The sequence below is a fragment of the Clupea harengus genome, chromosome 9, assembly GCF_900700415.2.
Source record: "Clupea harengus chromosome 9, Ch_v2.0.2, whole genome shotgun sequence".
In the NCBI taxonomy this organism is placed as follows: domain Eukaryota; kingdom Metazoa; phylum Chordata; class Actinopteri; order Clupeiformes; family Clupeidae; genus Clupea; species Clupea harengus.
In genome coordinates, this window is record NC_045160.1 from 23,510,733 (window position 1) to 23,523,132 (window position 12,400).

Below are 12,400 nucleotides of genomic sequence, written 5' to 3' on the forward strand. Positions count from 1 at the left end.
GCAGTTTAAACCAGCTGAATGGGCATACAAATAAATTATGTGCTGAAAATGGATTAGAAATTAGAATGTAGAATTGGTTGAAATTCCTATGGCATGGGACTTATTCACACACTTCCATTCACTGTGATATTCAATGTCTGCACCACTGTTTATGCCACCAGATCCAAGTACAAAATGATTATGTAGTGATTCAGATATTCTTCCTCTTGCTGCGTGAGTTTCCTCCAAAAAAATATAGTTTTCTTATAGATGTCAATGTAACAATATGGATTAAACGTACATATTGACCAAAACATCTTCCACTCAGAGCAGGAAGAAGTTAGGCCTGTCCCGTCTCATAGCCAGGACTTCTTGGTACGGCCCAGCAAGGCCATGTTGGTCAGTTTGGCCCTCATGCGCTCCATCTCCTCGGCGCTCCGCTTGGGACGTGCACTCCACCGTGGAGTCCGTCTCGAAGGAGATGGCGGGCGCGTGGGTGAGCAGTCCGCCGCCGGCCCTTCTCCTGGGCGATGGGCGTGGGCGTCTGCAGGATGAGGCGGCCCGCAGGGAGTGCTCCAGCTGCAGCAGCAGCGGGTTGTGGTCGGCGTAGAGGCCCATGTGCTCCACGGGGTCCCTCTCCGGCCGGCAGCACACGGAGCAGGCGGAGCAGAGCACGCGGAAGATGTACACCCAGCCCAGGTAGTGCAGCTCCACGATGTTGAGCAGGAAGCAGCCCAGGCTGATGCTGAACATCTCGGTGGCACATGTCACAAAGCATGCCGTGCGTGTCGGGCACGGGCAAGTCTTGCGGTAAAATAGGTGTGGCACCTCAAAGCCTAACAGGTAGTACTGGTTCTCTTGGACTCTGCACTTCAGCAGTGGAAGGCACAGTAGCTGACAGAAAATCCCCTAGACAGAAGTGAGGTTCTGCAGGACCATACAGAGAGCGCTGGACTTTACAGTGACTCCAGAGTAGTAAGTGCAACACAGGCATCTACGAGACTCCTGTGAATGTGCCTTTTTAGTGTCAGTGGATGTTCGAAAGCTTAGAGGTTTCGAATTGTAACATTCAGTTAATTTCTGCTCTGGGAGTGGGATACGTCATGTCATCTGGTGTATATGTATGATGGGACGAATCCTGACGTGTTGTGTAAGCTATAGGAAAGGCCTTGTCAGTGGTAATATGATCTGATGATATGCCTGAGACACAATGGCTGTTTTGTTTTCAGCGGACAGACTTGTGGTGTTTTATGTGATGGTGGAACTAAACTATCAGTGGCGTATAATCCATATCGCCTGTCTACCTTGCAGATAATTGTGTGCATTGTATGGCTTAATAGCTTAAAGGAGGGGAAGAGAGAGATACTGTGTGTATGTATTTGTCCGTGTATTTTTTTTTGTTTGTGTGTGTGTGTGTGTGTGTGTGTGTGTGTGTGTGTGTTTGTCTGTGTTAATGAATTCTCTTACTGTTTTCCTCGTTGACTCTTAAATGCGTTGGTTGTGTGCTCTTCCTCCTCTGCCCCTCAGTGACTATCTGTTCCAGCTGCTGCTTATAGGAGACTCAGGAGTTGGCAAATCATGTCTTCTTCTGCGGTTTGTGGTAGGAATACTTAATACTTTTTCCCCTCTCTGTCCACTTTGGCTCGTGTTGGCTTACACTGTATTTCCCAATTAGCCTCCAATACACAGATACAGAGGCAGCCTTGCACTTTGACAGATTGAGCTGCAGTTTGTCATATCTGCCCCTATCCAGCCCTGATCTTGCCCTGATCTAGCATGGATCTGCCCCTATCTTGCCCTGATCTAGCATGGATCTGCCCCTATCTTGCCCTGATCTAGCATGGATCTACCCCTATCTAGCCCGGATCTAGCAGGATCTGCCCCTATCTAGCCCTGATCTAGCCCTGATCTAGCATGGATCCAATGTTTATACTGATCCTGGCTCTGAGGCAGCTGCTACCTTGGCTTTTTCTAACTCACCTCAACTGCTCTCTGCACAGGATGACACCTATATAGAGAACGGCGTCCTTACCGTCGGAGTCGACTTCAAGATAAGAACCATTGAGATGGATGGAAAGACAGTCAAGTTACAGATTGTACGTAAGATGTTGAGAGAAGAAAAAGTGTATCAGTTCATTTTTTTCTGGAAAAAAGGACACTGGTTCTCACCTCCTGGCTGTAAACAAAAAGTATAGAGCAAGGTAGTGAAGAGTTTACTACTTTGACCGTCAGCAGCGTCCATTTGACCTGCTTTGCTGTAAGCTTAAATCACAACACCTTTGAGCAATTTTGGTAAGAGGGGGCATTAAACCATCTGGGGCCTATTTGGTGTTTGCAAATGGACTGACAACTATTTTACCTCACTCTACTCTACCTCTACCTGTCAGTGATTCTCTCCACATTCTCTTGTTTAACTAGCTGAGGTGTTTTTGATGGCTTAAAGATGGGGTAAACGTTAACTAGCCCGCTAAGGCAAAACCAAACCAGAGTATTTCCTCACTCTCTGTTGTCAGTGGGACACAGCGCCAGGAGAGATTCCGCACTGTGACGTCTAGCTACTACAGAGGGGCTCACGGAATCATCATCGTCTATGATGTCACTGACCAGGTAGTGGTGGTGTTTCAGTGGTATTTGTCTCCATGATGAATCAGGCAATGAAGCTATTTAAGTTCAAAAACAAGCAATGGTCCAGGGCAACACTGTTTTTTCCCTGATATGAAGGCTACTGTTCACGTAATCAGCGATTTCATAGAGAAATGGCCCTTACTTTGGCTCAAATATGAGATAATGGTTTCATGTCATCCCTCGTTGCAACAGGAGACTTTTAACAACGTGAAGCAGTGGCTGGAGGAGATCGAGTGCAACATCTTTGGAAACATCCCCAAGCTGCTGGTGGGGAACAAAAGTGACCTGGTCTCCAAAAAGGTGGTGGATTTCAGCACCGCTAAGGTAGCAGGGTCTGCTTCGCAGTGGAGAACACACCACACAACAAATTAGATGAATATTGAGATAGGATTGTTTTATTAGCATCAATACATTGTGTAAGTCTTAAACCTTGTGTTCTTTTGCCAGTTTTGTTAGGATGTTCCCCACGGCCTTGAGCTTGAAGACATTAACTCAAATCCTGTCTTTATTGCTCTAATGGTTTCAGGAATTTGCACATCACTCAAAGTCCGATGTCCTTAAACAGCGCAAGAATGCCAGCAATGTGGAGAAGGCCTTCCTCACCATGGCCTCTGAGATCCAGAAGAGGGTTGCTGCGTGAGTGTCTCTATCAGTGATGTTAGAACTAAACTATCAGTGGCGTATAATCCATATCACCTGTCTACCCTGCAGATTGTTGTGTGCATTGTATGGCTTAACAACTAAAAGGAGGGGAAGAGAGAGAGATGCTGTGTGTATGTATGTGTCCGTGTATTTTTGTTTGTGTGTGTAAATTAATTCTCTCACTGTTTTTCTTGTAAACTCTCAAATGCGTTGGTTGTGTGCTCTTCCTCCTCTACCCCTCAGTGACTATCTGTTCGAGCTGCTGCTTATAGGACACTCAGGAGTTGGCAAATCATGTCTTCTTCAGCGATTTGTGGTAGGAGTACTTTATACTTTTCCCCCCTCTCTGTCCACTTTGTCTTGTGTTGGCTTACACTGTATTTCCCAATTAGCCTACAATACACAGATACAGAGGCAGCCTTGCACTTTGACAGATTGAGCTGCAGTTTGTCATATTGAGTAGAACTAGTACTTACTGCTTACTGATCTAGCCCTGATCTAGCAGAATCTAGCAGAATCTGCCCCTATCTAGCCCTGATCTAGCCCTGATCTATTAGGATCTGTCCCCTATTTAGCCCTGATCTAGCCCTGATCTAGCCCTGATCTATTAGGATCTGTCCCCTATTTAGCCCTGATCTAGCCCTGATCTAGCATGGATCTGCCCCTATCTAGCCCTGATCTAGTCCTGATCATGGATCTGCCCCTGTGTTGATACTGATCTAGTCTTGATCATGGATCTGCCCCTATCTAGCCCTGATCTAGCATGGATCTGCCCCTGTGTTGATACTGATCCTGGCTCTGAGTCAGCTGCTGCCTTGGCTTTTTCTAACTCACCTCAACTGCTCTCCTCACAGGATGACACCTACAGAGAGAGCTCCAGGGCCACTGTCGAAGTCGACTTCAAGATCATCGAGATGGATGGGAAGATAGTCAAGTTACAGATTGTACGTAAGATGTTGAGAGAAGTCAAATGTATCAATTCATTTTTTTCTGGAAAAAAGGACACTGGTTCTCACCTCGGGCTGTAAACAAAAGTATAGAGCAAGGTCGTTAACTACTTTGACCATCAGCAGCGTCCATTTGACCTAAGCTAAATCACAACACCTTTGAGCAATTTTGTAAGGGGCATTATAACCATCTGGGGCTTATTTGGTGCTTTGAAAATGGACGTGCCAACTATTTTACCTCCACTCTACTCTACCTCCACCTTGTCAGTGATTCTCTCCACATTCTCTTGTTTAACTAACTGAGGTGTTTTTGATGGCTTAAAAGATGGTAAACGTTAACTTTTGGCCTGAGGCAAAACCAAACCAGAGTATTTCCCTCCCTCTCTGTTGGTCAGTGGGACACAGCCGGCCAGGAGAGTTGCAGCACTATGACTAGCCACTACAGACGGGCTCACGGAATCATCATCGTCTATGATGTCACTCACCAGGTAAGTGGTGGTGTTTCTGTGGTATGTGTCTATGATGAATCAGGCATGAAGCTATTTACGTTCAAAACAAGCAATGGTCTGGGCAGCACTGTTCTTTTTCCTGATATAAAGGCTAATGTTCATGTGAGCGTATTCAAAGAGAAATTGTCCTTATTTTGGCTCAAACATCAGATAATGGTTTCATGTCATCCTCGTTGTAACAGGAGTCTTTTAACAACGTGAAGCAGTGGCTGGAGGAGATTGAGTGCTACGCCCCTGAAAACATCCCCAAGCTGCTGGTGGGGAACAAAAGCGACCTGGTCTCCAGAAAGGTGGTGGATTTCAGCACCGCTAAGGTAGCAGTGTCTGATTCGGAGTGAGAACACACAACACAAACAAAAAATGAGATGAATGTGGAGATGGGATTGTTTTATTAGCATCAATACATTGTGTAAGTCTTAAACCTTGTGTTCTTTTGCCAGTTTTGTCTACGGCTGTTCCCCACGGCCTTGAGTTGGCAGGACATTAATTCAAAACCTTTTTTTATTGCTCCAATGGTTTCAGGAATTTGCCAAATCACTCAAAGTCCAGATCCTTGAAACCAGCAGCAAGAATGGCAGTAATGTGGAGATGGTCTTCTTCCACATGACCTCTGAGATCAAGAAGAGGGCTGAAAGTGGCACTTTACAGAATTATTCTGGGAACATGGTCCCAAAAATCAACAGTGACCAATTCTGGCTTGGTGGGGAAGAGCCCACAGCAAAAAAAGAATGTTGTTGATAGGAGTGAGAAACACTGTCTGTGTGACCATTTTGAAAGTAGTTTGTATTCCTCTGCTGTTTTATTCAAGTGGACAATCAATCCACTTGTGAGTGCTTGTGCACTGTGTTTGACAATACATGATAATGAAAATGCAGTTTAAAAGAATGATATAGTTGTACACGTTTGGTCACTGGACACAAGGGTAATATTGCAGTGCTGTGGTTTAAGAATTCATTTTTATTGAATATTAACAATTCAGTGCAATGAAACATGTTGAAGATGAAGTTTAATACAGAATAGATTTCTAAAAGATGTCACAAAAGACTGAGTAAAAGAAGGAAGGGACATCCTCTTTCCTTCCAGTTAGTTGCAGAAGTGCAATGTGTCAGACAGTGGCAGGTACTTAATGTTGTTTTTTTTCTTTGCGTATAGACCATAGTATCTATATATACTTTTCAACAAAACACTTTGTGATACAAAGGAGTGAAAGGCTATCATGTGCAGTACTCAGAACTGAAAGTTGAACTGAAACAAAAATATATAGTGTTTTAATAAACCCTTTGTTTGAGACTACATTAAATGCACCTCTCCTGCTTTTTAGCATTCCCAATGATCACAGTTTTGTATATATCACTTTAAAAATACTTTTTCTCTAATTGTTTGCCATGCAGAGTGTTTTGAATGGTCGCATAAGGGCAGGGCAATGAATGAACAGAAGTTTGAGTACTCTTCAGGCAGTGTGTGCAATTTGTGAAACAGCTCTCTTGGGCTGTTTCAGAACCTGACCTACATCTGTTGAGAAGGTTTCTCTGGTTCCTCCTCAGATGAGTTGTTTCTCCGCCTCTGGTCGTCTCTAATGCATGTTGACCATCTCTTCCTTCAAACTCGTCCTCTCCCCGTCTCACTGCCCTGAAGTCCCTCCCTTTATGACTTTACCCTCTAAAGTGCTGTCGCTGCACACCATTGGACAGATAGTTCTGTCAATCAGTTCACTCAAGTACCACGATGGCAAATTCATTCTCATTCAGAGTCTGACTTTGTCATGTAAAGTTCTATGTTGACTAAGAGGATGTCTGTTTTTCCACAGTGGTTTATACACACAAAATGTCACATTCACTGGTGATAGTTCTGTCTGTATTGTTGCAACATGGATAGTGCTAGTTATAGTGTAACAATAGATGTACTCCAGGGAAATGATCATTGCTTGCCATTTGAAGTGGCCCTTAAAAATGTGAGGATTTTGGAAAAAAGGTAAACAACGGTCAAATGTTCAAAAAGCTTTCTCGTGTAAATGAAGGACATCAATATTTACATAAAAGACAATAACTCCTTCACAAGATTCCTAGTGTTCACAAAGGTAAGGTTTTGTATGAAATAGTTACTTCAAAAACATTATGTCAGAACTGCTCAACATTAGCTATAAATGAGTGCTTACTCCAAAACACAACATGTTCAGTCAAACTGGCCCCAACATAATGTTTACATATCCACTTGTACCACACCGGCTACACGGCCAAATTAGAATTATGCTTAAATGTAAATAGAATAGTGTTTGTGTACTACCCCTGAAATTACACTGCAAAAATCACATCTACGTATGTACTATTAACTACAATTTCACCAGTTAGATTACTAACGAATAGTAGCAGTTAACCAGCTGAATGGGCAATACAAATAAATTATGTGCTGAAAATGATTAGAATTAGAATTGAGAATTGGTTGGAATTCTATGGCATGGGACTTATTCACACACTTCCATTCACTGTGATATTCAATGTCTGCACCACTGTTTATGCCACCAGATCCAAGTACAAATGATTATGCAGTGATTCAGATATTCTTCCTCTTGCTGCGTGAGTTTCTCCAAAAAAATATAGTTTTTCTTATAGATGTCATGTAACAATATGGATTAAACGTACATATTGACCAAAACATCTTCCACTCAGAGCAGGAGAGTTAGGCCTGTCCCCGTCTCATAGCCAGGACTTCTTGGTACGGCCCAGCAAGGCCATGTTGGTCAGTTTGGCCCTCATGCGCTCCATCTCCTCGGCGCTCCGCTTGGACGTGCACTCCACCGTGGAGTCCGTCTCGAAGGAGATGGCGGGCGCGTGGGTGAGCAGTCCGCCGCCGGCCTTCTCCTGGGCGATGGGCGTGGGCGTCTGCAGGATGAGGCGCCCCGCAGGGAGTGCTCCAGCTGCAGCAGCAGCGGGTTGTGGTCGGCGTAGAGGCCCATGTGCTCCACGGGGTCCCTCTCCGTCCGGCAGCACACGGAGCAGGCGGAGCAGAGCACGCGGAAGATGTACACCCAGCCCAGGTAGTGCAGCTCCACGATGTTGAGCAGGAAGCAGCCCAGGCTGATGCTGAACATGAAGTTGAGGAAGATTGCCATCTCTGTGCCGCGTGGCATGAAGCAGTCCGTGCGTGTCGGGCAAGGGTAGGTCTTGCAGCGGAATAGGTGCGCCACCTCAAAGCCGAACAGGTAGTACTGGTTCTCTCGGACTCTGCATTAGAGCAGTGGAAGGCACCGTAGCTGATTAAAAAGCCAGAAGACAGAAGTGAGGTTCTGCAGGACCATACAGAGAGCGCTGGACTTTAAAATGGCTCCAGAGTGGTAAGTGTAAAACAGCCATCCATGAGAATCCTGTGAATGTGCCTTTTAAGTGTCAGTGGATGTTTGAAAGCTTAGAGCGTTGTAACATTCTTTGATGGCTTACTTATTTGGTAAGAGTTAATGCCTTCCTTATTTAAAAGCTGAAGGGGCAGTTATTTCTGCTCTGGACGTGGGATACGTCATGTCATCTGGTGTATATGTATGGTGGAGCAAATTCTGACGTGTTGTGTAAGCTATAGGAAAGGCCTTGTCAGTGGTAATATGATCTGATGATATGCATGAGGTACAACGGCTGTTTTTTTTTCAGTGTGTGGTGTTTTGTGTGATGGTGGAACTAAATTCAGTGGCGTATAATCTATATCACCTGTCTACCTTGCAGATAATTGTGTGCATTGTATGGCTTAATAGCTAATATGAGGAGGAGGGTGGCTGTGTGTATGTGTGTGTGGGTGTTTGTGTGTGTGTGTTTGTGTGTATAAACAAATTCTCTCAATGTTTTCCTTGTCAACTCTTAAATGCATTGGTTGTGTGCTCTTCCTCCTCTACCCCTCAGTGACTATCTGTTCAAGCTGCTGCTTATAGGAGACTCAGGAGTTGGCAAAACATGTCTTGTTCTTCGGTTTAAAGTAGGAATACTTTATACTTTTTCCCCTCTCTCTCTGTCCACTTTGACTTGTGTTGGCTTACACTCGTTTAGTAATCGGAAGGTTGCTAGTTCGATTCCCCACTCCTCCTTACCAAGTGTGTAAGTGTCCTTGAGCAAGACACTGAACCCCTCAACTGCTCCTGATGTATACTTGCAATTTCCTTGTAAGTCGCTTTGGATAAAAGCGTCTGCTAAATTACTAAATGTAAATCTATACTCCAATACCGATACAGCCTTGCACTTTGACAGATTGAGCTGCAGTTGAGTTGTCATATTGAGTAGAATTAGTACTTACCGCTTACAAAAAGTCTCCTTATTTACTGAAACTTGATTGCAAGTTGCTTCGGATAAAAGCGTATCCCAAATGGATAAATGTAATGCAATGCGTTGCACATGTGTGTTGGTTATGTCTGATTCTGTGCATTGGATGGATGTTTACAGGCAAATGATCATCTTTAGCCACTGTGTCCCTGCACATTTTGCACCCACTGTGATAAGATCTTTCTCAGACCAAACCTTGCAGTTGCATCTAGAGCACATACAGCCCTGATCTAGCATGGATCTGCCCCTATCTAGCCCTGATCTAGCCCTGATCTAGCATGGATCCAATGCTGATACTGATCCTGGCTCTGAGGCAGCTGCTACCTTGGCTATTCTAACTCACCTCAACTGCTCTCTGCACAGGATGACACCTTCACAGAGAGCTACATCAGCACCATGGGATTCGACCTCAACATAAGAACCATCGAGATGCATGGAAAGATAGTCAAGTTACAGATTGTACGTAAGATGTTGAGAGAAGACAACTGCATCTGTTAATCTTTTTCTGGAAAAAGGGACACTGGTTCTTACCTCGGGCTGTAAACAAATATTCAGTCCTGTGCCAAAGGTCGGAAGTCAGCAAGTAGCATTTCATTTCTGATGTGGGGAAAATATTCAGCAAGGTCATTAAGAGTTAAATACTTTGACCATCAGCAGCATTCATTTGACCGGACTGCTGTAAGCTGAATCACAACACCTGCATTTGGGAAATGGCAACTATTTTAGCTCCATTCTACTCTACCTTGCCAGTGATTCCCTTCATATACTCTTGTTTAACTAACTGAAGTGTTTTTGATGGCTTGAAAGATGGTAAACGTTATCTTTGGGCCTAAGGCAAAACCAAACCAGAGTATTTTCCTCACTCTCTGTTGGTCAGTGGGACACAGGCGGCCAGGAGAGATTCAACTCTGTAACGTCTAGCTACTACAGAGGGGCTCACGGAATCATCATCGTCTATGATGTCACTGACCAGGTAAGGGGTTTCAGTGGTACTTTCCTCCACGATGAATCCGGCATGAAGCTATCTACGTTCAAAACAAGCAATGGTCTAGGGAAGCTCTGTACTTTTTCCTGATATGTAGGCTACTGTTCACGTAATCATCGTATAAAGAGAAATGGCCCTTATTTTGGCCCCCAACACCAGACAATGGTTTCATGTCATCCTCGTTGCAACAGAAGTCTTTTAACAACTTGGAGCAGTGGCTGGAGGAGATCAAGAAGTTCGCCTGTGAAAACGTCTCAATGCTGCTGGTCGGAAACAAAAGCGACCTGGTCTCCGAAAAGGTGGTGGATTTCAGCACCGCTAAGGTAGCAGGGTCTGCTTAGGAGGGAGAACACACAACACAAACAACAACAAATTAATGTGGAGATGGGATTGTTTTATTAGCATCAATACATTGTGTAAGTCTTAAACCTTTTGCCAGTTTTGTTTACGGCTGTTCCCCACTGCCTTGAGCTTGAAGGACATTAACTCAAATCCTGTTCTTTGTTGCTCCAATGGTTTCAGGAATTTGCCACATCACTCAATATCCAGATCCTTGAAACCAGCTGCAAGAATGCCAGCAATGTTGAGAAGGCCTTCCTCACCATGGCCTCTGAGATCCAGAAGAGGGTTGGCACAGAGCCTGTACAGAATGAGACTGTGAAGATGGGTTCGAAAATCAACAGCGCCCCCCTCTGGCCCGGTGGAGAAAAGCACACAGCAGAAGGAGCCGGCTCTTGTTGTTGATGCAGAGTCATTACACCTATCCATTTACTGTGGCTGGCAGTAGGAGTGAGAGAGGAACTGTCTGTGTGACCATTTTGAAAGTAGTTTGTATTCCTCTGCTGTTTTATTCAAGTGGACAATCAATCCACTTGTGAGTGCTTGTGCACGGTGTTTGGCAATACATGATAATGAAAATGCAGTTTAAAAGAATGATATAGTTGTACACGTTTGGTCACTGGACACAAGGGTAATATTGCAGTGCTGTGGTTTAAGAATTCATTTTTATTGAATATTAACAATTCAGTGCAATGAAACATGTTGAAGATGAAGTTTAATACAGAATAGATTTCTAAAAGATGTCACAAAAGACTGAGTAAAAGAAGGAAGGGACATCCTCTTTCCTTCCAGTTAGTTGCAGAAGTGCAATGTGTCAGACAGTGGCAGGTACCTAATGTTGTTTTTTTTTTTGCTCCTCTGCGTATAGACCATAGTATCTATATATACTTTTCAACAAAACACTTTGTGATACAAATGAGTGAAAGGCTATCATGTGCAGTACTCAGAACTGAAAGTTGAACTGAAACAAAAATATATAGTGTTTTAATAAACCCTTTGTTTGAGACTACATTAAATGCACCTCTCCTGCTTTTTAGCATTCCCAATGATCACAGTTTTGTATTTATCACTTTAAAAATACTTTTTCTCTAATTGTTTGCCATGCAGAGTGTTGTGAATGGTCGCATAAGGGCAGGGCAATGAATGAACAGAAGTTTGAGTACTCTTCAGGCAGTCTGTGCCATTTGTGAAACAGCGCTTCCTGGTGGGCTGTTTCAGAACCTGACCTACATCTGTTGAGGAGGTTTCTCTGGTTCCTCCTCAGATGAGATGTTTCTCCGCCTATGGTCGTCTCTAATGCATGTTGACCATCTCTTCCTTCAAACTCGCCCTCTCCACGTCTCACTGCCCTGAAGTCCCTCCCTTTATGACTTTACCCTCTAAAGTGCTGTCGCTGCACACCATTGGACAGACAGTTCTGTCAATCAGTTCACTCAGGTACCACGATGGCAAATTCATTCTCATTCAGAGTGACTAAGAGGATGTCTGTTTTTCCACAGTGGTTTATACACACATAATGTCAAAGTCACTGATGACAGTTATGCCTGTATTGTTGCAACATGGATAGTGAAGTAATAGTGTAACAATAGATGTACTCCAGGGAAATGATCATTGCTTGCCATATGAAGTGGCCCTTAAAAATGTGAGGATTTTGGAAAAAGGGTATACAACGGTCAAATGTTCAAAAAGCTTTCTCATGTAAATGAAGGACATCTATATTTATCTATATACCCACACGGGGTCCCTCTCCGGCCGGCAGCACACGGAGCAGGCGGAGCAGAGCGGAAGATGTACACCCAGCCCAGGTAGTGCAGCTCCACGATGTTGAGCAGGAAGCAGCCCAGGCTGATGCTGAACATGAAGATGAGGAAGATGGCCATCTCTGTGGCATGTGTCACAAAGCATGCCGTGCGTGTTGGGCACGGGTAGGTCTTGCGGCAGAATAGGTGTGGCACCTCAAAGCCTAACAGGTAGTACTGGTTCTCTTGGACTCTGCACTTCAGCAGTGGAAGGCACAGTAGCTGACAGAAAATCCCCTAGACAGAAGTGAGGTTCTGCAGGACCATACAGAGAGCG

General features: G+C 44.3%; 2 protein-coding genes across 3 annotated transcripts; both read left to right on the forward strand.

Annotated features, from left to right (window-relative positions):
• The first annotated feature begins 1,444 nt into the window (after window positions 1-1,444).
• LOC116221762 (ras-related protein RABA2c-like) lies at window positions 1,445-6,221 on the forward strand. The gene is given in 12 exon segments (XM_031572908.1): window positions 1,445-1,579; window positions 1,980-2,075; window positions 2,493-2,503; window positions 2,505-2,586; window positions 2,797-2,928; window positions 3,131-3,246; window positions 3,490-3,562; window positions 4,101-4,190; window positions 4,589-4,681; window positions 4,885-5,016; window positions 5,225-5,368; window positions 6,201-6,221. Coding segments are annotated over 12 exon segments (1,101 nt in total). The 5' UTR covers window positions 1,445-1,468.
• Window positions 6,222-8,019: 1,798 nt separating this feature from the next.
• Window positions 8,020-11,309, forward strand: LOC116221862 (ras-related protein ORAB-1-like). Of its 2 annotated transcripts, none has more exons than XM_031573907.2 (6): window positions 8,020-8,033; window positions 8,587-8,659; window positions 9,364-9,459; window positions 9,878-9,973; window positions 10,177-10,308; window positions 10,508-11,309. In XM_031573907.2, exons 1-6 carry the CDS (start codon window positions 8,020-8,022, stop codon window positions 10,727-10,729), a joined length of 633 nt encoding a protein of 210 aa, XP_031429767.1. In that variant the 3' UTR covers window positions 10,730-11,309. The 2 variants fall into 2 exon arrangements, with proteins under 2 accessions (XP_031429767.1, XP_031429766.1); XM_031573906.2 differs by lacking the exon at window positions 8,020-8,033 and adding an exon at window positions 8,308-8,339.
• The last annotated feature ends 1,091 nt before the right edge of the window (window positions 11,310-12,400 follow it).

Coding starts and splice junctions, on each gene's coding strand:
- LOC116221862 (XM_031573906.2), top strand. CDS start 8,308: ATGCATGAGGTACAACGGCTGTTTTTTTTTCA. Junction 8,340..8,586: donor CAACGGCTGTTTTTTTTTCA/GTGTGTGGTGTT, acceptor TCTACCCCTCAG/TGACTATCTGTTCAAGCTGC. Junction 8,660..9,363: donor GTCTTGTTCTTCGGTTTAAA/GTAGGAATACTT, acceptor CTCTCTGCACAG/GATGACACCTTCACAGAGAG.